Source organism: Rhinolophus ferrumequinum, chromosome 25 (assembly GCF_004115265.2).
Source record: "Rhinolophus ferrumequinum isolate MPI-CBG mRhiFer1 chromosome 25, mRhiFer1_v1.p, whole genome shotgun sequence".
Classification (NCBI taxonomy): Eukaryota; Metazoa; Chordata; class Mammalia; order Chiroptera; family Rhinolophidae; genus Rhinolophus; species Rhinolophus ferrumequinum.
In genome coordinates, this window is record NC_046308.1 from 22,628,089 (window position 1) to 22,655,890 (window position 27,802).

The window sequence follows — 27,802 nt, forward strand, 5'->3', positions numbered from 1 at the left end:
TCTAATAAAATGAAATCTTTTTAAAAAGTAAAAATAAATAGTGGACAAAATATTTGAACAGATTTTTCACAAAAGAAGATAGATGAATAGCCATACTGAGCAGATGAAAAGATGAGTGAGTCATCAGGGAAATAACCACAATTAAACCACCATGAGACACCATTATGCACTCACTAGGACTAAATTAAAAACACTGACAGTACCAAGTGCTGATGAGGATTTAGAGCACCTGGAATTCTCAAATATTGCTCGTGGGAATGTCAATGGTGCAATCACTATAGAAAACAGTTTCTTCTACAGCTAAACATACTTTCATTATGAAACTCAGCAATTCATTTACCCAGAAGAAATAAAAACATATGTCTACACCACAACCTGTGTAGCAATGTTCACAGCAGTTTTATTCATGATGGCTAAGAATGAGAAATAGCCCAAATGTCCAACAGGTAAATAGATAAGCAAATTATGGTATATCTATATTACGGTTCATCTATACAATGAAATACTATGTGGAAACACAAAGGAATTATACCAATATATGTGCCATCTTACATGAATCTCAAAAAATGTGTCTGGAGCAAAGCCAGACACAAATGCATACATATAGTATGGAATTATATCAAATTCTAAAGAAGGCATATCTGACCTAAGTGACAGAAAGCAGGTTGGGGTTGCTTGGGGCTGGGGGTGGAGTGGGTTATTGATTGCCAGGGGGCATGAGGGAGATTTTGGGGTGATCTGAATGAATGTTCTACCTTGATTGTGGTGGTTTGGTGGTTTCATGGGTGGATAAATCTGTCAAAACTCATCAACTGTATACTTAATATGGATATATTTGCTGTATGTAAATTATACCTCAATAAAGTTGATCTTTAAAAAATCAGTTCCTCAGAAAATCCTTTTCTGATCATGCCCATCTCAAACTAGGTCAACCCCCTTCCCCCCGCCCCGCCATATATACTCTTCAACCTATATTTTTCTTCCAGTGCATTTCCCCAAGTTTGTAGCTATGTTTTTATTGGTTTCCTGTTAGTTGACTGCTTCTAGATGGGGAGAACCAAGAGGTCCCGTATCCCATCTGTCTGGCTCACCACGATTGCTAAGCACCTGGCACCATGTCTACATACAGTAGGTGCTCATTTAATAAGTACTTACTCATTAAACAAAAAAATGCAGGAGCTAGTGAATGGAGAGGAAGCAAAGAGAAGAGCAGCAGCTGGATCTGGGCCCCAGCCACACCTGTGGAACTACAGCTCTGTGGACCTGATGACCTCTGGGCCCCTCCACGTGGGGCCCTGGCTCTGCCCGGGGAAATTGAGTCTGTGCAATTCCTCAGAGATCTCCAGGAAGGTCTTGCCTTTGGTCTCAGGGAGGAAGAAACCAGTGTAGAGGGCCCCACAGACACAGACGCCGAGGAAAGGCACATAGAGGAAGTGGGACAATCCCTCCTGAGGATGAAAGATACCCTGAGACCTGGTGTAGTCCTATTCAGCCCCCAGACATAAGGCCCCAAAACAGGTCATGATGAGGGACTTGTCCCTCTTTGCTTCGATAAGCCCCACCCCCTTCCATCTCAGTCTCCTTGGATGGAGGCCTCCCACTGGACTTTTCATGCTGACAGGGACAAAACCTAAGGCAGCCCCCCCCCCAGGGGGAGGGCAGGCCTACCATGAGGAAGGGGAACCCCAGCCCGACCAGGAAGAGCATGGTCCACATGATCGCCCCGCAGACCATGTAGGCAGCAGGCCGGGCCTTCTGGTCAAACAGCTCCGTGGCCAGGATCCCTGTCACTCCGGCTGGAAGGAGGGGCAGGGACAAGGGACTGCCAGCAAGGGCCCCCTGCCCTGCCCTTCCCCTACCTTGCCCCAGATGTGGGAGTGGGGGCCCCTTGGTGTTCTTCCAGAAGCCCTAGTACAGGTGGGGGTGGGGGCACGCAGGTGACATTGCATTCACATCTACCCATCCTTCCCGCAGATGTCCATGTTCCTTCAGCAAGTCTCGAAGCCCAGAGCCCCTTGGGGCCACTCACCAGGGCCGATGCCAAAGCTGAGGATGAAGGCAAAGATGCAGGACATAGCCAGGTAGGGCATCCAGGGGAAGGAGCTCTGCAGCAAAGGGGTGGAGTGAGGGGGAGAGCAGCGAGCAGCCAGCCACCCACCCCTCACCCTGCCCAGCTGCGTACCTGCAGGCACAGGGCCACTGTGAAGACACTCCCCCAGCAGGTCATCAGGCAATATCCCCCCACGAGCAGCACCCGCCGACCCACTCTCTCAATGACCATACACTGCAAGGGAAAGGGGCCCTCAGTAGCTGGCCTGGGCACCTAGGCCGTGGTCCCCTTGGTTTGGGGGTGGGCAGTGGGGAGGGGCCTCATGAGAAAGCTGGTAGTGGGGCAGGGAACAGTTTATCACTTCAGGAGATTAAAATAAGATATATAATTTCTCAGAGGTCACTCAACTTCAGTTTCCTCATCTCAAAATAGTGGTTGAGTGCCCAGCGAACAGTAGGTGCTCAATAAATGCTCACTGCTTGCCGCATTTTAACAGAGTGACCTGGAGTGGGAAATGGCTTAAGGCAGGGAACCAAAGTCCTCAGGACGACAGCACCCCACGCCCCCCTGCTGGGCTCGGCGAGGAGCCGCCAGACTCACACTGACGAATGCTGTGAGCAGCTCACAGCACCCAGTCCCGACGATGGCGTACTGGACCTTCTCCTGGGGAACTCCTGCCTCCCGGAACACGGAGGAGGCGTAGGCGTATATCTGGGAAGGTGGGCGCAGCGTCAGTTCTGGGGCACTGAACCCAGAACTGCCACCTCAGGTGGCTCCCAGGGGCCTGCAGCACACAGCCCCCACACCCAGGGCGTGGGAGGGGCAGGGCCCTTACCGCGTCATTCCCGCACAGCTCCATGGCACTGCTCAGCACCACGAGGCTAATCACCTGCCTCCGCAGGGCGCCATCCTGGAACAGCTCCCACGGGCGCCGCGCGCGCCCGTCCTGGCAGGCGGCGCGCTCCTCCTCCAGCTCGGCTAGTTCCACCATCACCTCTGTGGTGCCCCGCAGCCGCTGCAGGGCTGGGGCAGAAGAGGAGGTGCTGAACTCTCCTTCCCACAGCCCCTCTTTGGTTCCCCACAGTGAGCTTCCCACCCCAACGCTCTTGTCTTTCTGGGCCTCCATGGTCAGACGGGGTGATCTTCCTGGCCCTGTCATTTCACAGCATCATGGACCAGAAAGGGCTTTAGAAACTCGGGGTCCTGCGGACCATCAGACAGGACACAGCAAGTGTGGTAAATTGTCATCCTCCTCCCCAATTCTTCACCCCTCCCTGTATCCATGCCCTTTGCTATGTGATTGCCAAGTCGCTTCCCCGGAAGGGGCAAGTATACATCCCTTGGTGCTGAGCTCTCCCACGTGACTTGCTCTGACCAATAAGATGAGTCTGTAGGGAGGGCAGGCCACCCGTTCCAGCACGGACCTTATTTGTCCTTGCTCGTTTATGTTTGCTCTTCTGCCATCATCATTAAAACTTAGTGGGCTAGCCCACTGGACCCAGGAGGAGCAGAGATGGCCCAGCTGGTACCATCCTAGATCTGCCGATGCCCAACGGACTTGCATGAGTGACCAAGAAGAGCAGAGCCACCAGCCTACATCAGCCAACCCCAGAGAATTCACGGAGGCTTGAGCGAAGCAGTTGCTTCTTTTGTTGGCCATGGAAATGCTGTGATTGTTAAGCAGCATAGAAAACTGATCAATAAACTGGTACCAGGAGTGGGTGCTACTGTAACAGACCTATCACCCACGGCATTTTTTCCAAACCCAGGCAGAGAGCGGTGAGGAGGCTGGAAAACTGACAGGCCTTGTATGTAGGGCAGTAGCGCGGAAGAAAGAAAACAGATCTAATGAACTTCTGGACTTGGGCAGAGATCTCCGAGTGTTGAAACATGAACTGGCTGCTTTTAGCTGAGTATTCTGCTTACTATAAAAAGGACATGAAAAAGACCTTCAGAGGGAACAAAATTTAATTAAATTTGACTTATTCCAAACTTGCTAGGTTAGTTTAATTTAAAAAAAAAAACAAAAACAAACCTGTTTCTCATCTTTAGCCTCTCCAGATAGCAGAGTTCCAAATTAAGTTACAGTCTGAGAACAAAGATTAAATCCAGAGCCTACCAGGGAACCGTAGACTCAGGGTAAATAACAAATCAGCGTGTGGCTTAAGGCTCTGCTTCATAGACCCTCATGGCTGGAAAAACAGGCATTATGAGAACTTAAGGGTGTTGGTCCACAGCAGCCTGACATGCCCCCAAATCCCAGTAATTAGGTCTCAGAAGAGAAGCGTATCTCAAAAAGAACTGCAGATGTGGCTTTTGGCCGTATAAATCACATACATAGAAAATTCACATCATTTTTGAGGAAACTATATTGACAAAAGTTCTCCCAGCCTGGATGAAAGGAGACAGTTTGAAATGTAAAGACTTCTGTGCCCCAACTTTCTATAGGTACATTTCCAATACGCAATTCAGAAGATGTCAAGGAAGCCAATGGAAAAGGAAGGACATCTCAGAGGGCAGAAGCAAGAACCTGGGAAGCGCCCCCCTTCCCAGGGAGCCAAGGAACGTTCCAGGGCTTCATCAAGGAACATTCCCCACCCCCAAGGCAGAGGAATCTGGCAGTGTTTTCCTAGGGGTATTTCAGCATTGCTATAGACCAGTGACTGCTTTCTGCTTCCTTTTCCTCTTCTTTGAAATGAGGGTAAGTTTTGGTTACACTGTCCTACTGTCACCATTGAGTATGGAAAGGGCAGAAGACTTGTTTTTAGCTCCTAGGTGTCCAGATCAAAAGCAGGCACGTATAGACTTGACGTGATCTTAAGATCCTGGACTTCAAGCCTGGTGCCATGATTGGATGAAACTTTGGGGGTGGGGGTGGTCCCAAATGGCACTGAGCATGACTTACACAGCCAGGGGAGGGACATGAATAATAATTGTGGTCATGATGGCACTCTGAGAAGAGTACATTAGTGGGCCCTGTCTTCACCCTCCCTAAATCTACGCCCCTTGCCATGTGAGAGGATATGCCGTCGATTTTCCCATCCTGTAATTTTGGGTCCAGTAACACGACTCTCTTGGGTCAATGGGATATTAAGGGACATGGGGGACCAGAGGTTTGAAACGTTCTTATACAATTGGATTTGCTTTCTTGTGCCTCTGTCATCACTGTAATAAGAACATTCCTGGGCTAGTTTCTTGGTACCGAGAGTGAGAGCAGAGGCTTGTGCAGCAGAGCTCAACTGCTCCAGCTCCGACCAGCCTGGACTGGCCATCCCCCCGCTGACCCTGACACCATGAATCAGCCCAGCCAAACCCAGCAGTCATGCAGCCAGCCCACTGAGTAAATGAGTAGAAGATGCAGTAAATGATTGCTGTTTTAAGCCAGACATCTTAGGATTGTTCCTTGGGTATCATTACTGTGGTCATAGCTAATGGATTAGCACCCAGTTGGCACTGGCCTGTGAGCTCTTCTTACACAGTGTTTCATCCTGCATGTGCGTGGGGGCTCTTTCTCTGTACCACCCTGGGGGTTCCTGGATGGCAGGGACTAGGTCTGCCCCATCCCACTGCCCTGGCGCTCAGGACAGCCCCTTGAAGGGATCTAAGGATGGCACAAAGAGAGGGAGAACTTTTCCAATAAATGAAACCCGAAAAATGAGAACCCACATGCTCTGGGCAGATGTGCCCTTTGGTCAAGGGTGATCTAGGGACCTGAGGTCACAGACTCACCTGCCAGGCAGGTCGCACTATCTCCACGGTCAATGAGGAGGTAGCGTGGGCTCTCAGGGAGCAGGGGCAGGGAAGCGAGCTGGAGTACCCCAGGCACCAGGCAGCTGGCCAGCAGCAGAGGCCAGGCCTGTGGGCCACCCAGGAGCTCCCTGGGGAGGCAGAGGAGAGAATGGGCCAGAAGCCTCCTTGTCTACCCCCTATCCTCCTGGCCCCCACCCCCCTTCCCCTTATCCCCTACCCATAACCCCTGCCTTTTGCCTGACTGTTCTCCTGTGGGCAGAGGGTCTAGACCAGCTCTGGGTCTGGACACCAAGATCCCTCCCACCCAGGTAGGGACCCAAGATAGGGCAGAGCTGTAGCCCCAACTCATCCCTAGCAACTCCTCTTCCCAGGGCTCCAGGCTTTGCCCTCTCCTCTCCTTTCTGGGTGACCAGGACATGCTCCCCTTTGAAAGCCCAGACTTCCACCCTCTTTGCTGTGAAGACCTGCTTTCTGCTCCCTGTTTTGGAGAGGATGGAAAAGTATGATTCACACTGAAGTGTGGCTGACTGATACCAGTTTTGTGTATTGACAGGATGGAAGTGGACAGGTTTCAATGCCTTAATATAAATAAGTAATGCCTTAATCTACTTGGTGGGTAGGGGAGAAATGTAAGCAAAAAAGAGTTTTTATTGGTATCCCTCAAGTCACTCGGTGCACATGGGGTGGGGGGGTGTTACCTGAGTCCGACCACCTGACCCATCACAATCCCCAGGGCGGTGAAGATGGCTGAGGTCATGGCCACAGCCCCTCGGAGCTCCTTGGGTGCGCTCTCCCCCAGGTACATGGGCTGGATGTTCATGCTGACACCTGGATGTGTGCACAGCAGAAACAGTCAGCCCTCAGCCTAGACCCCCTGCAATGCCCAGGCCTGCCACCCCTGCCTCCTTGGCACCACATCTAATGGATCCCGGCACTCAGTGCTGCTCCCTCACACCATATGCTTGGAGGGGGTCCCTCCCCATCTGCTGTAGGGCCAGCAGGACTCCAGGTCCACCCCCAGGACTTCTGAGACAGAAGTCTTTCTCAGGTTAGCTCCTATCCTGTTCCCTCACCACAGTTCCACTGTGGTCATCAAATCTTTCTAGACCTTGTCACTGGGACGAGTGTGAAGGACTCTGAGGAAATGAGTGGGCAGTGAGAGAAGGGCAAGATGGCATCTGGATGCCCACCAGCTGTCCCAGCTCTCACATCAATGCTTTCATTGACCACTACTGCTGTAGGTTCTCCCTTCATCCCGACTTCCCCAGGGAGGCACCTGCACCCAGGCAGGCAGTGGGAAAACAGAACTGGTCAGCATCCCCACTGCCCACCCCAGATGGTGACAGCTGGCAAAAGCTAGGTGGCCACAGTATTTGGGCACCATCTACCTGGGAATACCACAGGGAGTGCTACTCCACCCCCTACCTGACCTGGGATCCGGAAACAGCTCTCCTCAAAGTCCTGCCTCTCTAAGCACTGGGTGAAGGAAGGGGGGAAGAAGGTGATTGCCAAAAAGTCTCAGAGGTACCCCTGCTTTTCCTACTGTGTTTCCCCGAAAATAAGACCTAGCCGGACCTTCAGCTCTAATGTGTCTTTTGGAGCAAAAATTAATGTAAGACCCGGTCTTATTTTAATATAAGACCAGGTCTTTAATATAATATAATATAATATAATATAATATAATATAATATAATATAATATAATATAATATAATATAATACCAGGTCTTATATTAATTTTTGCTCCAAAAGATGCATTAGAGCTGATGGTCCGGCTAGGTCTTATTTTCGGGGAAACACGTATAAACATGTAGGGAAGCATTCTTTCTGTGCTGGGTCCTCGGCGCACAAAGACCAAGTCAGACCTGGTTCTTTTCCCTGGAGTGTGAGCTGTTCTTAGTGACTCACTTCTTACAAGTACACTGGCAAGCGATGGTGCATGACTTCTGAGATTAGGACATAAAAAGCATGGGACTTTCTCCTTGTGCACACACCTGTGCTCTTTCTCTCTCTCTAATCACGTACTCTGGAGGAAACCAGCCGGCATGTCGTGAAAGAGACCCACAGGCTGAGGACCTGAGGCCTCCTGCTAATAGCACGTGAGGGCACCATCTTGGACGCAGTTCCTCCAGCCTCTGCCTGACAGTTTGATCACAGCCTCATGAGAGACCCTGAGCCAGAACCACCCAGCTAAGACACTGCCAGGTCCTGACCCACCGAAACTGTGAAATAATAAATGTTGGTGGTTTTAAGCTACTAGGTTTTTGCATACTTTGTTTCACAGGAATAGATAATTAATACAGACATCGACACCTGGCTGTATAAACAGTAGGGAGTCAAGAGGAAGTTTGTTGCTGTGAGCCCCTAAAAGCTCAGATGGAGTTGCTCAAAATCCTGCTCTCTCACACGACAAGCCCCAGAAACTGAGGAGTCCCTAAGGCTATTCTGACTCTGCAGGGAACATCAGAGAACTCATCCTAGATGCTTTTACACCTTGGCTGCCAGGAAGTTCATGGCTTAGAGTGTTGCTCAAACACTAGACCTCTGTTGTGGTTGTGCAGGTTTGGGGATGTGTGTCTTCACATCCCTGTACAACGATTGCATTTTTCTGCATCCACTTTAAATGTCTCGTTATATGAGTCTTTTAAGATAAACCATATTTAATCATTTTGCAAAAAAAAAAAAGGAAAAAAAAAGTAGGCATGAGTAAAAAGTAAATCAGTGGTTAAAGAGAACGAATGAAGGGACTGAAGGGAATAAGTGAATGAGTGAGACGTCCTGCCCCCTACCCGCGCTGACGCCCACGAGCAGCCGTCCCAGCACGATCATCTCGAAGGAGCCTGCTCTGCGGCTGAAGCCAAACAGGATTGCTGCGGCCACCACAAAGATGTTGTTCACCAGGAGGGACTTCTTCCTTGGGGGGAGTGGAACAAGCAAGAGGGCTCAGTTCAGTAAGAGGGACTATCCCTGGGGACCCCTCTTTGCAACTCCAGCCAGCCCTGATCAGCCCTGTGTGTGTGAACTGTGTCAAGGAGACTAAGCTACATGAATGGCCTTGACCACTAGCCATTGTACAGGGGTTCACTCAAGGTATGCCCTGAGGGACATACTCCCACTCCCCCCTCCAAACACACCCCAGGTCACTCTCATTCTGCCTGCACCACAGCTTGAAATGACAGAACTTATATTTTATGGCTTTATCCCTGAAGATTAAGCACGACCCTCCTCAAACGCTTATAAAACGAAGGGCCTAATACCTGATTTCTCAGATGCAATAAAACCCTAGGGAGGAAGAACAGGGACTTTCCAAGTGAGGGAAGGGATGCACGGAAATCCAAGTACAGACCCCTCACGTTTTCCTCCATGTATTACAGTCACTTCTCAGAACCTACAGGATGGCTGGATGGCCCCTCCTAGTTCAGTGGGACAGACTGCAAACCAGGAAGGGGGCAATGGAAATGTCAGCTGTTCCACCATAATGAGCATTGGCTCTGGGCTCCGGATATTGAGTTCAGAAGTGCTGTCATGCAGGTCAGTCAGGCGAGCCCTCTGTAGACCACACAGCTCACTGCACTGACAGGGAAACGGAAGCCCAGAGGAGGCCAGTGCTCTGCCCAAAGTCAACAGCACATTAGTGGTAGAATATGAGCCAAAGCTTAGATCTCCTGTGTCTAGAGAACAGAGAATGGCAGTAGATTATAACAAACTGGATCCAACAGTAACTCCACTTGTAACTAATATACCACATATGGCTTCCTCATTAGTATAAATTAATAAAGTACTTTGATTGTGGCTATTTAGCTGGTGAATGCATTTTGCTACATGTCAATACACAGACACCAGAAACACTTAGCTCTCACCTGGCAGGGACAGTATTACACCTTTACTGACCTACCTAGAGGATATAGCAGCTCTCCAGCTCTGGGTCACAATCTATTCCACAGGGCATCCTGCTGGCCCCACTACTTTGATAACATGATATTTTGGAAGGATATGGAGAAGAGGAAGAAGCAAACACACTAGATATCTTGATAAGGTACAAGAATGACAAAGAATGGAAGCTTAAAAATGAGGGAGCTGCCACATTAACGAAGTTCCTGAGGTCCAATGGACAAAGATATGTCAGCATATTTCCTCCAAAGTGCATGACAAATTGCTGCCCTTCCTCTAAGAAGGATGGCATGTCTCAGAGGGCTTCTTTTCATTTTGGAAGCTGCATGTACCACTTTGGGTGTCATGATTGGACACGTTTTCCGGGTAATTTGAAAACCTGGCAGCTTTGAGTGGAGCTAAGCAAGGGGAGTATTCTTTAGTGGGTCCAACCCAGATGCAGAGTTCTGCCACTCAACTCTTTGGACCTAGGAGATGCTGTGGTGCTTAAAAGTATCCATGGCAGTTGCCTAAAAGGAGAATCACAAGCAAGACCGAGGATTTGAGAGAAAAGCTACTCTACTTCAGAAAGTGACTATCCTCTTAATCAGAAATAGCTCCCAGCTTATCACTAGACCCTAGGGGGTATTAATACCAGACTGGGACACCTGATAGCCATGAGCCCATCATGAGCTGGGTGCCATATGGCACTCCTATACTAAGTCATACTGAGTATGTAAGACATACTGAGTATGTCTATAACACTCCATCACTAAACAGAAGTGGGACACACAAAACTTGCCCCATGTGGATGCCAAAGATTCTCATAAGCAGGTGACATCAGCAGGCCTACTCAACCATACTGCCACCCTTATCCCAAGGTATATCCCAAGCCTCTTGTCTTTAGTTTAAAATAAAACAAAACAAAGCTTGACCCTGATTTGCAGATGGTTGCATGCATATGTTGGTTCTGCCAGAAAGGTAGAGTTATGGCATTAAAGCCAACTCAGAAATGGCCCTAAACATTAGAAGAGTTAAATTCTTTCTGTAGACAGAATCTTGAGCATGGAAATTTGGTTGGAAAGTCAAAGTCTTAGATGGAGCAGAAGTTGAAGACTGGTTTCAAGGAGGTGTAGGGAACAGTAAACATGGATCTAGCAGAATTGGCCCAGATCCTGCACGTATACATGTCCATGTTTCCACTCACAGAAGCCCCCACCACTGCAGAAGCAGCTTTTCATAATCAGGGGGACAGTACGGCCCCCTGTGATGCATTCAGCTACCTTCCTCAGCCAGCCCAGTGCTGGCTCCCTCGGCTTATAACAAAGCAGGTAGGGTTGCAAGGATAGAAAATGCACATGGAATCAAGGACAGGGGCTTCCTGTCACCAAGCTGACTAAACACCTTGTCACACTACACAGCCAACCCTGACTCCCAGAAATGGCAACACATGTCAGGGCTCCAGGCGGCTATAAGGTAGAAGATGAACTCCCCTAGATCCCTGCCTTGGGGATGGGACAGTAATTGGTTATCATTGGAATAGGCCTATGTGCTGAATTTGAATCTTCAGTTCCTTCCCTTCATGCTTTGCCAGGTGTCATTAGATATTTAGGAACAGCTATTATTACCTCCTTCTTCTTTGCAGCAAGAGCCTCAGTTTGTTTGGGAATGTGCTCCTACCCCTTATGGTTTAGCTTTGAACCCAATAATATAACCCAGTATTGGTGATTCCATTCTCAGTGCTGCACAATGAGACGTGGTACCTATTGTAAAGCCTTTTTCTTTCTGATATAACGCATAGGCCAGGAAGAAATCCCCTTTCTGTTGGATGATGTTGCATCTAAGTGAGACACTGCTATAGCTTTCTAGCTACAAGCCTGAGGACACACAGGCCGACACACAGTGGAACTGGCAGCCAAGGGAATCTCAGACGAACAGATCTTGGGTGCTGACGTAGCCATGAAGTCACCCACCTACAGACTTCTTGTGTGAGATAAAGGATCTCCTATTGTTTTGACCACCTGAGTCCTGGTTTTCTGTTATCTGCAGTTGAAGACATCCTAACAGATACACCTATTAAATACACAACATGACACCCATGCAAGTTTTGCAACCAACAAAGGAAGTTGCATCAGTGAAAGAGGAAGGTGGGTGTCCATGGCACTCATGACGGCATTAGGAATCTCATTATCCAGAAGCAGATGACCTCAGAGTGTAACAACCTGCTGAAGATCCCGCCCCATCAGGCCCCCAAGCCCACTCAAGAATGAAGATTTGGGTCGCCCCAATGAGCAAAGAGCCTCAACCTTGTAGAACTGCTGGCCCAAAGCAAGAATGGAAAACTGGAGAACGGAAGTAACCAATGCAGGTGACAGCCCGTGACCAGATCCAAAACGAATGAGTAGAACCTCTACCTGTGTTTCCAGGCTTTCTGTGTCATATACTTTAAAATAAATTCACCCACTCCTTTTCTTTTCTTTCATTAGTTTTCCCCTACTCTTTCTTCTTCTTTCCTCCCACTATGGGGTGTCTTGATGACAGCTGAATTTACCATTAAGTGTGTAGATTGCTGAATATCAAGAGGTTAACTGCAGGGCTGTCAGAAGGATCATCACATGGAAATCCTGCACTCAACAAGAATACCCCCTTTATATCAGCCCTGGTGGCTGTGACAAGACAACGCTCTGAGTAGTTTCACTCAGAGAGGCGAATACATATGCTGGTGTATATGATGGGATGGCTGAGTAATGCTAGGAGGGGCACGTTTGGAGCTGGCTGTATGGAAGAAAGGTGTCTCTGTATGCTGGGTGGCCAGCAAAGGGGTGGACTGTGCTAGCCATTTATTTATTTATTTTTTTTTGCCTGCCATTGTTTCTCTCCCCTCCTTCACAGGTGACACAAGGTGGGTCAACAACCACCCCTCTTCCTGGATTCTGAATCTTGAATGAAGACATTGGAGCTAGAACGTGGATGGAGCCGATGCGTGAAGTCATCTTCCCCAGGAGGAAAGTTCCAAGGTCTGGCTATTGAGCTCCTCAGCACCACCTTGGGTTCTGCCCTTCTCAAGGCCTGGCTTTGGAGCACTTCCTTTCATTTTGTGAACTGCTCCAGCATCTTTCCAGTTCTTACAATTTTCGATTAAGTCAGAGTCTGTCTTGTTTACAACCCAAGAACTGTATCAATTAGATGTAAAGAGGGGAAATGAGGCCCAGAGAGAAAACATTTGTTTATAGTCAAATAACATGACATGGAACTGAAAACTAGAGTCCTCCCTCCTTCATAGCACAGGACTCTCCCCTCCACCAAATCCACTTGGAACCCCGACTCTCATGATGAAACTACAGGCAGAGCAGGAGGCTGGGTGAGGAGCTGACCTGGGCTGGGGCCTACCAGGCATCTTCCTTCTCCCACATTCTTCAGCCTACAGACTGGGGTGCCTCTCTTGAAGGGCATTCAGGGGTACACAGGAAGCACTTACCTTCCCAGCTTGATGGCAAAGGGCCCTGCGAGCAGCGCTCCAAAGAGGCCCCCCAGGGGGTACAGAGACACGATAAGGGACCACACGAGCAGAACCAGGTGGTCAGGCAGTGGCCAGCCAGTACGTGCCCACCACGTCTCATTGGTGAATTCCTGAATGTGCTGTGGACAGAGATGCCAGTCAGCCTCCACGGGCGAGGCTTGTCCCCCCACAGGGTTCTGCCTCTGCAGAGCAGAGGTCCCCTGAGTAATGCTATACCCCTGCCGTGGGCAGCACAAACTTGCCTGAGCACCTACCATGTACTGGTCTCTTTCACCCACAGTGTCTCCTAGAGCCCAGTGCTAGACAGTGACCCCTCTGTGTCACTATCACCCTGTCCTCCCTGCTTTTGGCCCGGAAAGCCACCTGCATGGCCCACATCAGTGGGCTCCCTTGCTGACTGGCTTTGTTAGAAATGACCACTGGTGAGCAGGGCATCAGAAGAGGGAGGAGAGGACATCAGAGGGAAGCATGAAGGATATTTGTTCCCAGGGCTCCCTTCCTGGAGGTCACCTGAAGCTGGCTGCAACACTCAACCAACCGTCACTATTCCTCTCAAGGGGGCTTATGCCACATGGCCCGCCACTTGTCCCTTCGGGGGTAGGGGTGGTAATGACTCATTGTTTAGATTGAGAATTGGGCCCAAAGAGGTGAAATGAGTTGCCCGCTGCCTCAGCCACAGGTCAGGGCTGCTGCCACGTAGTTCAGACACTCTGGATCCTCAGCCCCCAGAGCTGCCACTCAGGAAAGTTACCTGAGGCCACGTGGTTAAGAATGACTGCTCATGGGAAAGAAAGACCCAGACACCACCCTCCCTTGTTTAGAAATGAAATGTCAGTGTCTGGCTGTTCTCAGGCCTCTTCACCGGATGCGAGGGAGGACGTTAGGAGGGCACTGGGTTTAAGTGTTGGGCGAAGTCTCTCCTGCCCAGGCCAGCTCAGGGTAATTAAATGGCTGCCAGCCTGGTGCCTGCTAGGTCCCTCTTGCAGAAAGACACGTCCAGAGGAGCTGACCTTGGCTGGAACTCCTCAAGAGTGACCAGAGAGGTAGGGGAGTCTCTGAGACCAAGACCCATTTTGGGGGGTTAGTGATGGCCCACAGGAGAGAAGACCTGAGAGTTCCCTGCTGTGGACGGATCCCTCTCCAGCCATTAAGTTTGCACTGAAGTGGGCACTCACATCCTAGTTGAATGAACAAATAAATATGCAAATGCAGCTAGCTTAGACCTCCATTTCTAAACCCTTCATTTCATCTTTTCTTCAAGGAGCAGGGCTGCTATAATTGTTTCTGCCCAGAATGTGCTCCCACCCAAGGCTTCTCCTATCCATTAACACATCTTCCTTTGGAGAAGTTCTCTCCTATTGTCAATTATAAAGGTCATCCCCTGACCCAGACCTGGCCAATAGGAGTGCTCTAACCTCCTGACCATATGATTGGTCTAGGGGTGGGCATGTGACTCTTCCTAGGCCTTTCTAAGGTAGTTACCAGAGGGAAGGACTTCTGATTCGGGATTCCCAGCTGGCAGGAAGTGGCAGCTGCTCTCTTGTCACTGGGTGGAGGATGAGGCCAGGCAGGGACAGGAGAGCCCCGGTTCCATCCTGGGACTTGGTTCCTGCAGCTCATCCCCCAACACGGTGCACAGCCCCACATCCTTCCCAGCTATCGGACAAGACACTTGCCCGTCTTACTTCAGCTAAGTTAGAGGTGGCTTCTAGCTTAGAGGGGGCTCAAAGATTCATTTTTTCCATAGGCCCTCACTGAACATTGACAGGGGCCAGGCCAGCGTCTGTTGCTAGGGATTCACAGGTGACTCAACACTGACAGCAAACCACCAGGAAGACGAGATGGACCGAAAACAACCAATACACAATCCAAGTGGTGACAGCCCACACCAAGGGCTGGGGAAGGAGGGGTGACTTTCAGCTGTGGGGTGTTGAAGGAAGTCTTCAGGAAGGTGATGGCATTTGGGTGGCTCTTAAAGAGATTCTGCAGGTGGGGTGATAGGGCTTCACAGTGGAAAGAGGGTTTGAGGAAGGGTGGGGTGCATTCAGGGAACTGCACAACCTGCTTTGGTAGTGCGGTTGAGGGTATGAAGGTGGAAGACCGGCTGACCCCAGGAGGTCTTGGACTTCAGGTGGATGAGTCTGTCCTTATTCCTGTAGCTAGTGGGAAGCCACAGAATGTTTCTGGGGAGGGAAGTGGCTTGATCAAACTTGAGAGGATCTATCAATCGACAGGGAGAGGCTAAAGGCAGGGAGGCCAGTGAGGAGGCTGGGCCAACAACAGACAGGAGAGATGAGGCCTGACCTGCTGTCATGGCAGAGACACAGGGAGAAATGGCTGCATGATAGAGGCAGTTAGGGAGAACTTGATGTCTGAGAGAGGGAGGGCAGAGTCAAGGTTCACCCCAGTCACTGGGTGGAGGGTGGAGTCGTCTGCTGACATCGAGGACTCAGGAGGAGTGCAGGTTCAGGAGAGGACGCAGAGCTGCATTTGAACCCGCAGGATCTGTAGGCCATCCCTATCGAGGTGGACGCGAGGGAGAATTCCACCAGTGGAGGCTGGCCTGAAGCCCCACAGCAGGCAGCTGTCAGTCCTCACCCAGCACCCACTCAGCTGGTGACAGTGGGCACAGAGGGTACCTACCAAGGTCGGGGCGTTGATGATGGAGAGGTTGTAGCCAAATTGAAAAGTCCCACCAATGCCAGCTGCACAGACGGTCAGGAACAGGACCCTGCCCTGAATCTAAGGAGAGAAGGGAGCACACAGAGTGATTGATAACTGCCTCCACCTGCCTCCCAGGACCAGAACCTACCAATCACAGCACTGCCATCTGTTTGAACCAGGTAATGAGAGGAAACTGCGGCACAGAGGAGAGGAGTTACCTAGGTCACGTGGCTAGCAGGTAGCAGAGGAACCCCAGCCTTCTGCTCTGAGTCTGGGACACTGCTGCTTCCCCACCCTGGCCCCCGCCAGTATTTTCCTGAGATGGACAGCAGTTCCTGGTCCTCCTTGCCAGGATGTTCTTGGGCATGCCTGCTGTATTTCGGGAGGACAATGCCCTGAGCTGTGGACCCAGTAGAGTAGAGCTCTGTCCCGGGTAGGACAGGAGCCCCTAAGCCCCAACGACTCCCCCAGCGAATCATTCTCCAACAGAGTGGCTGGGCCTCCTTCTCTGACCTCCCAGCCTGTTCTGCAGTGAGGCTAACAGAAGGGACAGAGCGCGGCAGCAGCTGGGGGCAGTGCCTGGGTCCCAATGCCAGCTCTGCATTTACTCCCATGTCCTCTCTGAGTTGCTTCCTCACCTGGACCTGGAGATGATATTGCCTCCTTCCAGGGTGGGGAATGGCCAAGGTACATATGCAGCATGCATACTTGGTACAGTAAAGTGTGCATGTGCACACTTCATCCTAGTGCAACACACTTAGGGATGGAGGGAGAACTCCCCAAGGCACCCAACCATGAGGACTCAATGCCCTGATGCCCGGCCCCATTTAGTTGGTATTTTTTAGGAATTAAGTCTTGTTTGTATGTTTCCTTTTATAATATTTAATTATAAAATAACATGCTCGTTAAAATTTTTGAAAATTTGGTATATAATGGAAGATCTTCACTTCCCCAAAGGCACAACTGTGAAGTGCTTCTCTCAGATATTTTCCTAGGCATTCACAAAGTAGTCAACTATATAAAAATCAAATAGTTGATCTTTTCCCAGTAAATCATACTGTCTTCCTTGTTCTGGCAAATCGGCCTGCTAATTTAAAGTGCTGAAAGTCAAATTTAGGATCTTTTTGATATTTAAATACAGGTTTCATGTCAGAAGGGTATTTGGCTAAAGATTTTCTGAAGAATTTCCAGAACCTGAGGACTCTTTATTCATTCATGAAATACCAAGTGCCTGTCCCGGCTAAGAACTGTGCTGGGGACAGATACAGCCAGGAAAAAGACAGAAGTGCATTCACCATTCGGTGAGCTACTGTCCTAGGGGTGGAAAGGAGGAGGAAGAGGCTCCAGAGGGCAGAATTCTGCCAAAGGTCTTGCCACAGGTCTGGAGACAGGTCCATGACAGGCACGCTGTCTGCCCACAATTCCTATGAGGCCTACATAACTTCCTCCTAGGCCGGAAGCCATAGGAGGAAGCCAGGTGAAAACTCGGGGTTTGGTTTCACTGGAGTCACCTCAAAGATCCATACGGGCTGCATGGAGGTGAGAGTTCCAATAAGATAGCACATCTGCAGTAAGGAGCAAGAGACACAGTGCCTGAATACAAACGAGCCCATGTGGCAGGGAATGCTGGCATGTCTCCAAGGCAGCAGGAAATTATTGAATTCACTGAGATCCTGCGTGGAGATTGCCTAGTCCCATAACTGGTCATGAAAAGCATTCAAACACTAGCTATGATGGTGATTATTAATTCCGTGAACAAATACTGCTTGCCTCCCTACTACGAGCAATAAACCTGCTGTTCTAGGTTCAGGGGAAATAGCAGTGAACGAGACAAAACCCCTGACCTCAAAGAGCTTTCCTTCTGGTGGGGGAAGACAGGGGGCAATAACAAAATGAAAAAGGAAAATATATGTCAACTAGTGTGACAGTCAGAAAACAGGGAAGGGTGAGAGGGGCTGTTTGGAGAGGATGGTCAGGGATATGCCCTGAGGTGACATCTGCACAAAGACTTGAAGCAGATGAGGGAAAGCGCCATGCAGATAACTGACGGAAATCAGTGCCGGTTGGGGGGGGGGAACCCAGAGATGCGGTGGGCAGTGTGGGCTGCCCCACTGCCTCGATGAAGCAGGACATCAGGACAGAGCTTAGGAGCATGGAGGAGGAGATGAAGGTTGGGGGAGATGAAGGTGGGAAATAGTCACCGGCAGGGGTGAGGCAGCCAGGATCGAGGGTTGTCTGGCCTGAAGGAGGACCGGAGGACCACGCGGGCATCTTCAGGGATGCTAGGCTGGAAAGCTGCCTGTGACTCCAAGCAACCCTGCACTGGTCCCCAGGCCATCCCTGTGCGTGAACACTTGCCTATGCTCTGCTGGGCCCAGCACCTAACTCCATTGTACAAACAAGCACCAGATATTTTTATATTATCTGATTCCTTCGTTAAGCCTTCCAGGAGTGCTGAGCCTGTGCAGTTCACGCCGGGCCGCAATCCCTCATCTGAAACGCCAAGGCCAGGCAGGTTTCGAAATTCAGACCTTTCCAGATCGCAGGAGCCCACCGACCACGTATACATTTCTCCAGCATTCTGGGGAAGAGGGGTCCGCACTGTCCGGCTTTGCCCCACCGATACAGCCACGGCGGTCGCCGCGAAGGTTCAGGGAAGTGCATGCGCTCTGAGAGGAGGATGTTCGGTCTTTTCAATAAGACGCCAAAAAAGCACAATTGAGCACAGAGGGGGAGGCGCACGCGTAGTGGGCCTCTGAGCAGTGCAAACTAATCTAGAGGCCGAAACAGACGCACAAGTATAGCGGGTATTGAAATGGTCTGAGCATAAGGTTCGTGCAAGGCGTACCCGCGGCCACAGCGCGCAGCCAAGGCACACGCGCAGGCGCACCAAGTGTTAAGGGGGTGGGGGTGCCGCGAACTGGTCACCTGGGTGCGAGGCTGTAAGGGCGGCTCCTGTTCATCCTCCATTCCTCTCTTTCCGCAGTTGAGGCGGAAAAGTCACTCACTCCTTACTCCGCCGAGCCTGGGGCTCAGCTCTGCAGACCGGAAGGAAGCTCTAGTCTGAGGTCACCCGGGCCAACACCACGCATTCGCCCCCGCAGGTCGCAGCTGATGGCTCTGATCACCGCACTCCAGACTCACCTGAAATTCCGGCCTTGGCCCCTCGTACCCTCCCCTTCTGCCGCCTCCGGAGTGAATCTCTGCGGGTCCCTACCTCGCTCTCCCTCAAACCTCCTTCGCCGCCCTTCCAGCCCCTCCGCCTGGCCTCCTTTTACCCCCATTTGATGCCTCTACCTGCCACCAGGGCCTGGGCGGTCCGTCCCCAGGCACTCTCTGAGGGCCGAGCTCTTGATTCTGCACAGACATCCCCATCCTTCCCCAGTTCAAGTGGGTGTCCCACCTTTTCCTCAGAGGAGGGGCAGAATTAGGACGGACCGAAATGCAGACCCACCAGTCTCTGGAGCCTTCTCATCGGTCCGTTGTGGCAGAGCAGGTAAATTTGAATGCGGAGAACTGGTCTCCGGTTGCCGCCCTGCGATACATTGCGTGAGGCTGGCTGGGTCTTCGGTCCTGACTCGCTCAGAGGTGAGGAGCCACAGGGTCCACTGGACTGGATTAATCTTTTATTTCGCAGGACTTAACAGACCCTGCGTGGAATCCAGGAGTTGGATAACGGCGAGACTGAAACCAGACTTGCCAAAAAGGCTATTTGTGGTCATAAAAACTGAGACCTGAAAATGACCTTAGCAAGTCATCTGAGCAACGTCTGTAATACACATACACTAGAGTGGATACTACAATATTCTATTGCTCATGATTCGTTTTTGTTTGATTTTTGCTTTGAACTTTTAAAAATTTCTAAAAACAGTTTCAAGGAAAAATACAATAAATAAAATATTAGCCGTTGCTAATTGCATGCTTTTCCTGCACTTGTTGAGCTTTTCATATGGGTTTCTACTTTACTCTGTTTATGAGTTCAATTACATCAATAGAGTTTCCATTGGTAAACCATGCTTGAATTCTTGGGGTACACACAACTTGCTCATAATGTTGTAATTGTTGCTATTAACACATTATTGGTTTCACTTGCTAATTTTTTATTTAGGTAGATTTATTTTTTTTCAAAAGAACTATTGTTTTTCCTCCTTAAAAAATTAGTGGAAAAACAATGGGCTAATAAATGGTGGTGGGACGATTTATTATCTATATGGGGAAAAATGAAAATGGATCTCTACCTCACCTCATACATAAAAATCACTCCAGGTACATACAAACCTATTCCAAAAAGTAAACTTTAAATATTTTAGAAGAAAATAAAGAACACTTTTATAATCTCAAGATAAATAAGGATAAACCACACAGGTTTCTTATGAGGATTTATCTTTAAAATTTAAAATATGTCGGTAGCTACAAGCTATCAACTAGGAGGTGTCCACAAGCATATGACCAACAAAGTATTAGTATTCAGAATATATAAAGAATTCCTACATATTAATAAAGAAAAGAAAGTGGGCAAAGTCTATGAACTGCGAATTTACAGAAGAGGAAACTAACGTGGCCAAACAAACAAAATTAATGAAAAGATGCTCACCTATATTAACAATCAGGAAATGCAAATTGAATCCACAACAGTGTATTGTTTCACACTCAGCAGGCTGGCAGGTTAATTCTGGCAATACCAAAGGTTTTAAGAATCAGTTGCACTGCTCACATATGTTTGATGAAAATTGAAATTGGTTCAGTGACTCTGGAGAACAATTTGGGCATATCTAGTAAGTTGACATTGCAAATGCCTCACAACCCAGCAATTCCCACAGTTCCACTCCTGGGTTTGCTTAGAGAAATTCTTAATCCCATGTTCAAGAATATACAAAACCACACCTTATGTCTTACTTTGGGTAGGAATATATACATATGTAGTAAATCCTTGAGTGTGTGCATGGGATGATAAATACAAAATTCAGAACTGGGTTTAACATTCTGAGTCCAGGAACCCGCCAGGATGCACCCTGTCCAGGACCACAGCTATGATCATACCCGTTGCCCCCGTTGAGTCTCCCTGAAATGCCACCTGGACACCGCTGGGTCTGCCCCCCCACTCCCCCACCCCCCGTGTGTAAGTTCCCCAACCATTCATTATTATTCTTAAGCCAGAAAGCTTGAGGTTTCTTCTTGGCAAACATTAACTGGGAGTTTAAACTTGGGTATGTGAAAATCATGGCTGTGAGTATTTGTGGGCCCAATGCTGGTTACTCATCCTCTCAGTCTACACATGGATGGCTTCAGCGTCCTTTCCAAAGGAGTCCCTGAGACTCCATATGTAAGCATGTGCCCGGGTCACCCCACCAGCAACAACCCTGCTGGAGGCGGAGCTGATCTTTCTCAGATCTCCAAGTGCAGCCCACAGACCCTGTGGGATGGAGGCCTATGTCTGCCTAGCCCCAACAGCCTCACCAGAACCACACACGAGCTGAAGTATTGAAAGAACACTCCCTGACTCCCAGCCCTGGGCTTGCCTCCTTTGATTCTCTTCTAGTCTCGGTTTGGTGGATGAGAAGGCAGAGGTGGCCGGCTAGGGAGGAGGGGCAACCTGCTCACGGCGACCAGCTGCTCAGGGACTGCAGTGTCTGTGGCCAGTCCTGGGTGGTAATATCCCTCCCTTGCTGTGGGAGCCCATGCCCCCTTGCTCCTTCCTACACACTAGGGCCTCTCTGCAGATGGGGAAACTGAGGTCCAGAGCAGCAGGGAGCTGCCCCTGGCACTCAGCAGGAAGCAGGGAAGAACGCGGCTCACACTAAAAAATAATATAGCAAAGCGGCTTGCGCTGACTCCCACAGGGTCTGCTCCCCCAACCCCACCCTGGGCGGACCAACTCTTCTCACTATCCTCGCAGAGGCGGCGGAGCCATCTCTCCGACCCGGGCCTGTCCCAGAAAATGCTTCTGCCGTTACTCGGGCCAGGGGACCTGGGCCGGCGCGAGGAGCGTCCGGGGGATTCGGCCTCCAGATCCTCAGGGGTCCCAGTCAGCCCGCCGGGGTCCCCAGGTACTGCCACAGCGGCTTTCCCGGAATTAGCCTGACGCCGCCGTAATCGGCTCCTGTCGCGAGGGGGCGACATAGCCCGGGCTATGAAGGATTCTGTACCTCCGAGCGCTGCCGCCTCCGGAGAGCTCCGCGGTGGCCTGTGGCAGGGGAACAAAGAGGGCTGCGCCAGTGCTGCCCAAGGTGCAGTGGCACTTCATGGGAGGGCTAACCCCCACAGACTCTGAACACCGGAGTACTGACCCGTGTCCCCGGGCCCAGGTGCCCCTGCTCCACTCGCCCCGGGGTGATTTCACTTCCTCTGTCTAGCGCAGCCGGCCTGTTAGGGGCCAGGTGGGCGGGCTTGGGCAGGAGCTTGGAGGCCTGGCGCCCAGACCCACCATGCCTCTGCCACACTGTGTGCCTCCCAGTGTTCTCCATGAGGGGTAGGACAGGGGTCTGGGTAGGTGCCTTCCCCCTGGAGCCAAGGTTCAGGCAGGACCCCAAGGACCCCGGCCTCTCCTCCAGGCTCAGCCCAGCAGCAGGTCCATCCATCACTGGGGTGAGTGGTGTGTGGGCCCCTACGGCAGATTGAGGTACCTAGCCCCTGACAACAAGTAGGCTGAGCCACTCTGGGCCCACCTCTCTGCCCCTCAGTTTCCTCATCTGTCAGCTGTGGTTTGGAGCAAGCATTGCAGAGTGGGAGCAGCCAGCTGCTCCATATGTGAGGCAAGGCTGCTCAAAGGCCCCTCCTCCTTACAGCCTTGTTCCTCCCATTTGGACTAGCATCTCTGCTCCACACCAGGATCTTTATGAAGGGGCATCTGAGTGGATGGAGGTCAGGAGGCCTACCCACCTTAAGCACCAGGCTGCCAGGGTGGGCAGTGAGCCATCACCAAGCACAGCAGGCAGGCCATATGCCAAAGGGGCTCCTGCAGTTCTACCAGTTATGTCCTCTCTCCAAGCCTCCATTTGCTCACCTGTAAAATGGGGACATCATAACAGCTGACCTGTCCCCGATGCAGTTACTGTGCCCTCAGGCCCCTGTGTGTGTCTGTTGACACTCCCTGCACTGGACACCCTGAGGGGAGACGCCGGTCCTCTCTTGATTCCCAGACAGACCCTACCCTTGGGTGGATGAACATGGGGGCTGCAGCCTAGCTGGATATCCCCAGCCCAGACAGGGGTACAGAGGTAAGGCCCTGGGGCAGCTCCTGCAGGCTCCACCCAAAATCCTACTTTGCCCCCCATCCTCAGAGCTGGCATTCACTCCAGTTCTGGGTCAAATTTCCAACTTAATGATTCAAAAGAAAGAAAAAAATCCCAACCTACAACCAGCTGAGGCGGCCCCTCCTGACTGCCCTTTGATATTTGAGGACGGAACAACAGGGTTGATTGCGGACAGGAGACTTGAAGCCATCTTAATTAGAAGGAAAGAATGTCCTCATGGTTGGCTGTTCTAAAAATACAGCTGTGCCCACATCTGGAGGGGAAGGGTGGGAGGTGTGGGGAGGTGACTGTTAGCCCAGAGTCTGAAGCCCTCATGCCTGCATTCCATGGCGGGAGGAGGCCCCTCTCAGCAGGGCCCATAGAAGAGGAGAGGGGAAGGCAAGCGTCCAGGCCCCTTTGGCTGGGCCACCTGGTGCAGCTTTGAGATGGGGTGGAACAGGCAGCTGATCCATTTCTGGGTCCGTCCTCACTCCTTCCCCAAGCCCTCTGCACACCCCAGCCTCAGTTTCCTCAGTAGTACAGAGGGGACACACAAGGGCCTGGTTAACGCATGCTGGTTCTTTTATCACCCCTTGCCTGACCCGGGCACAGCGGGCATCCAGCCACAGGCTTCTGACCAGGGAGGGAATTTTTTTCTGGATTTTATGACTTGGGGTCGTATTTATCAGCTTTTATGAACTTGTTTGTTTTGTTCGTATGATCATTCATTTTTGTACCTAAGCTTGCATTTATAATTGTGCATTTGTCTTCTTAAAGACGCTCCCAATACCTCACGAAAGTGAAGCGCATATGAGGACTTAGGAAAATGTCTTGAACAAAATGTGGAGGCAGGAATTCTAGTGGTATCACCAGGGGGGACAAGAACGCTTGGGTCATTGTCCTAGTCCACTCGTATGAGCTTCCTGTCACCATGTGGAGCCCCTGCCCGGATGTGTGTGAACGGGGCCTGGGCTGCTCGGCGGGGATGTCAGCGGTGTACGCCCGGTGGGAGGTGAGTGAACTCTGGGCCTTTCCTAGCCTCTCCATCCACCTGCCCAGAGCTCTGAGTCACTCGTCCTGGGCAGGGACTCCCAGAGGAGTGGGCCCTGTCATTCCAGGTCCCTGCTAGGCCACAGAAACAGAACTGCCTGATGATCTGGCCAGCAGGTGATGAGGAGGAAGATTACAGGATAATGTGGCCTCTGGTTCTATACATGCACCCCAGGGCCACACAGCCCCGAGCCCAGTTGCAGCCTCCCAGGTGTGCAAACAGTCTTTTCATTGTGTCTCGCAGTTCTACTGTCTCTGTGAACTCTCATTCTGGCCCTGCCATTTGGCTGAGTAGGCCAAGCAGATAAGCCGCTTCTCCCAAAACACAGCCTGCAGTGCTGAGCCCAAAAATAGTTGTGGTGGGGAAAGGGGAGGCTTGCCAGACACTCTGGAGCTCTGGGGGTAGGCCAAGGTGGCCTTGACATTCCAAGGTGGCTTTGACATTCCAACAGAGGCCACAGCAGGAAGTGGGAATTAGGGGCAGTTTCTGAAGGTCATGAGGGCCAGGCATCGGCTCGGGCTGGACTGGCAGCTGGCGCTAGGAAGGAACCATCTCGTTCAGCCATCGAAAAGTAAGAGACACTGAAACTGCGGCCCAGGCAGGGAGCCACATGTCCAAGCTATAAAACAGAGAAGCATCAAAGGAGCAGAGTCTCATGTCAGAGACACTCCAGGAGCCCAGAGGTAGCAGAGAAGTTCTGCCTCCAAACCACGGATGGAGAATGGTCTGAGACTGCACAGTGCTGCCTTGTTGGTGACACCCTCCATGGGCTCAGGAGGTTGATGCCCCTTACTCCCTGTGAATCTCCTCTGTGCCCCAACAGTAGGATGGAGGCAGCTCACCACCTCCCCCTTCCACCAGCCATAACGGGGGCAAAGCCAGGACTGGCATTCTTGTGTCTTGGTACCTCTTTAGCTGTGTATCCTCAAGTATGTTACTTAACCTCTCTGAGCCATCATTTGTAATAGTGACCTACTTTGTAAGGTGGTGGTGAGGCTTAAGAGGTTAGTAAAACTCGTGGTGCAGAGTCTGCTGAGAGGTCACTGAGCAACTTTCATCACCATAGGGACTGGCTCCAACCTGGGCTCTGAGCAGCCCTACTCCACAGTGGCCCTTCCTCACCCATGAAATGAGTTCATTCCTGCCTCTGCACCTTTGCTCCTCTATCCCTGGTGTTTGCTGCAGTGCCGAGCAAGGGAAGGCCTCAGACCTGGACTCCAGGGCTGGATCTGCAGCCTTAGGCTGGCAATGGGGCCTGGCCACTCCCTGCCCCACTCCCTGCCCCACTCCCTGCCTAGCATGCTCTCTCCGCTTTCCATTCCACTAGTCTTTGTCAAGAGCCGTCCTGCCTCGCAGCCCCTCAGAGGACCTGTGGCTCTTTGTCCTTGGGCCGCTTATCAGTCAAGCTCCCCTCTCTGCTTACAGTGAGTCTGAGACTCCCTAGCCAGAGGGAGAACTCCTGTGGGACGGGGGCCCCACTGCCTCCTTCCCATGCCCTTCAGGCTTCCATGGATGTTCCTGACCACAGGCACGTGAGAACTCGGGATTAGGAAGCAGGCAAGGACACAGGCTGGAAGAGAGAGTCCTTCCTTCAGCATTCACTCTTTCACACCAGGGACTGGCCTTGGACGGGGAGGCCAGCCATGACTGTCACAGGAAGGGGCACCTACCCAGAAATCTCAGACGTCCCCACCATAGACAGCCTTGGAGCTGGAGGAAACTCTAGAGATGGACTCTTCCAACCAGTCCATTTCACAAACACGGACACTGAGGCCAGGGAGGAGTGGGGCAGGGAGTGGCCAGGCCCCATTGCCAGCCTAAGGCTGCAGATCCAGCCCTGGAGTCCAGGTCTGAGGCCTGCCCTTGCTCTGCACTGCAGCAAACACCAGGGATAGAGAGAGCATGTTGTAGAGCTGCTGTGGGAGTGACCAGAGCCACAGAGGGCAAGGAGCTGCGAGGACTAGGCTGGGGTAGCCAGTGAGGGCTTCCTTGGGGTGGTCATGTCCTCATAGCACCCCAAACTCGGCCTGTCCCAAACAAATGGGTGGTCTGCCTCCCAAATCTGGCCATTTCCCATGTCTCAGCCCTCTGCCAAGTACTCACTAAGGTCTGTGGCTTCCATCTTGACCCATTCACTCCCTGTCACATGCTTGCCACTGCAGGTCACTGCCATCCTCCGCTCTGACCATTGCTTAGACTCTTGTCCCTTTCTTCTTCCAAAGAGCTGCCATCTGATCCTAACCTCACCACCATCCTGTGGCTTCCTGCTGCCCTTGGGACACAAACCACAGCCCACGTGGCCCTGACTGGGCTGGCCCCAGCCCTCCCCAGCCTCACATCCCATGCAGCAACTCCTCCTTGGCCCTGCCTTCCCTCTGTGTCTCCATGCTACCTCAGGACCTTTGCACAGGCTATTTCCCTGTGGTGTCTGGCTAATGCCTACTTAACCTCTGCCCTGCATTGCCTCCTCCCTCCCCACTTCACCCAGAGATCCGCTAATTCCTAGCAAGTCCAGATTGTGCTACCAAGCTCAGAGGGCCAGGCCCAGGTTGCTTCCTCTGCTGCCCAGGCCTGACGCAGCCCACCTGGACGGTTTGTTATTCTTGCACTCCGGCCATGAGCAGCTGCTGCCGAGTGGGTTCCGGATTCGGTGCTAAAAATACCCCATGACCCAGACAGGAAGGGCCAACAGGGACACAGCTGCTCCTAGGAGGAGATGGCTGGAGCTGCAGGGGAGGCCCACCCACTGCGGTTTGGGGGGGTGGTCCATGTACTGGAAGGGGGTGGGCACTGAGCTCATAGCCCCTGAGGAAAGTCTCCCAACCGAGGATGCTGAGGGCCAACAAGGGGCATCATGTGTAGTCAAAAGGAAACTGCAGCTGCCTCCGGCATGCACACAAAAATACCTTGTTTCTGATTCTTCTGATTTGTTACTTAGGTATGTGTTGCTTTTGGAATAAAATACATTTAAAAATTAAGCGCGTGGGTCCCTAACAGAAGATAAATAAGCTCTGGTCCCTTCAGGGAGGGCTTCCTGAAGTAGGGGGCATTTCTACCAGCCTCCCTTCCTCTCCACTTTTAACAGAACATCTAGGCTGGTAAGAAAGGAAATGAATGAATGAGATCCTGAGCGGTCCCAGAAGTGACAGGCTGAGGCCTGAATAATAGGTGTTAGGGGTTGTGAGGTATGTTGGAGGGGAGGGAAAGGACTGGAGAGTTCCGTGGGAACATCAGCTTCGATGTGGGGCTGAGGAGAGGGGGGCAAGGGTGACCCCAGGCTTCTGGGTTCTCACAGGCCGGTAAGGGTCTCTCCTAGTGTGTCAGGCCAATGAGGAAGGCAGGCTTGATGGGCACTCAGGGGGTGTTGTCCTGCCTGTAGGCACTGAGAGAACCTGGACAGGGGATTTGGGGTTCCTCTGGGTGTCTCCAGACTTGGAGATCCCAGGGCTCCTTGCTCTGCAGCAGCAGGCAGGGTCACAAGGCCAGAGAGGTGGCTTGGGAGCAGAGTCCACTGTCACCTTGCAAGGGAACACAGGCCCTCTTTCTGCTATAGTCCTCAGGAGAGGGAGAGGGGGACTCAGCCAGCAGATTTTAGGACAGACTGCTAAAGAGATGTTAGCATCCAGCACACTGCCTGCCTGCGTCTCTAGGCCCCTGGGAATGTGT

General features: G+C 51.4%; 1 protein-coding gene and 1 long non-coding RNA gene across 5 annotated transcripts in view; one reads left to right on the forward strand and one right to left on the reverse strand.

Annotated features, from left to right (window-relative positions):
* Positions 1–380: 380 nt before the first annotated feature.
* Positions 381–27,802, reverse strand: part of SLC2A11 (solute carrier family 2 member 11) — a 29,564-nt gene continuing 2,142 nt past the window's right edge. Inside the window, exons 2-14 of one of the 4 annotated variants that reach the window (XM_033097199.1) lie at positions 20,448–20,525; positions 19,308–19,503; positions 15,833–15,931; positions 13,148–13,308; positions 8,589–8,713; positions 6,499–6,628; positions 5,780–5,928; positions 2,886–3,073; positions 2,651–2,761; positions 2,183–2,284; positions 2,030–2,105; positions 1,669–1,796; positions 381–1,448 (exon numbers count right to left, since the gene is read on the reverse strand). In XM_033097199.1, coding sequence (XP_032953090.1) covers positions 1,248–1,448; positions 1,669–1,796; positions 2,030–2,105; positions 2,183–2,284; positions 2,651–2,761; positions 2,886–3,073; positions 5,780–5,928; positions 6,499–6,628; positions 8,589–8,713; positions 13,148–13,308; positions 15,833–15,931; positions 19,308–19,328 — 1,491 coding nt within the window. In that variant the 5' untranslated portion in view covers positions 19,329–19,503; positions 20,448–20,525 and the 3' untranslated portion in view covers positions 381–1,247. Of the gene's footprint in view, positions 1,449–1,668; positions 1,797–2,029; positions 2,106–2,182; positions 2,285–2,650; positions 2,762–2,885; positions 3,074–5,779; positions 5,929–6,498; positions 6,629–8,588; positions 8,714–13,147; positions 13,309–15,832; positions 15,932–18,781; positions 18,904–19,150; positions 19,256–19,307; positions 19,504–20,447; positions 20,526–27,802 lie in introns of those variants that run through there. The other 3 variants (XM_033097198.1, XM_033097196.1, XM_033097197.1) reach the window with 3 other exon arrangements.
* LOC117017236 (uncharacterized) lies at positions 19,230–19,772 on the forward strand. Its single transcript, XR_004422044.1, has 2 exons — positions 19,230–19,349; positions 19,491–19,772. It is a non-coding gene; the product is annotated as an uncharacterized LOC117017236 (long non-coding RNA).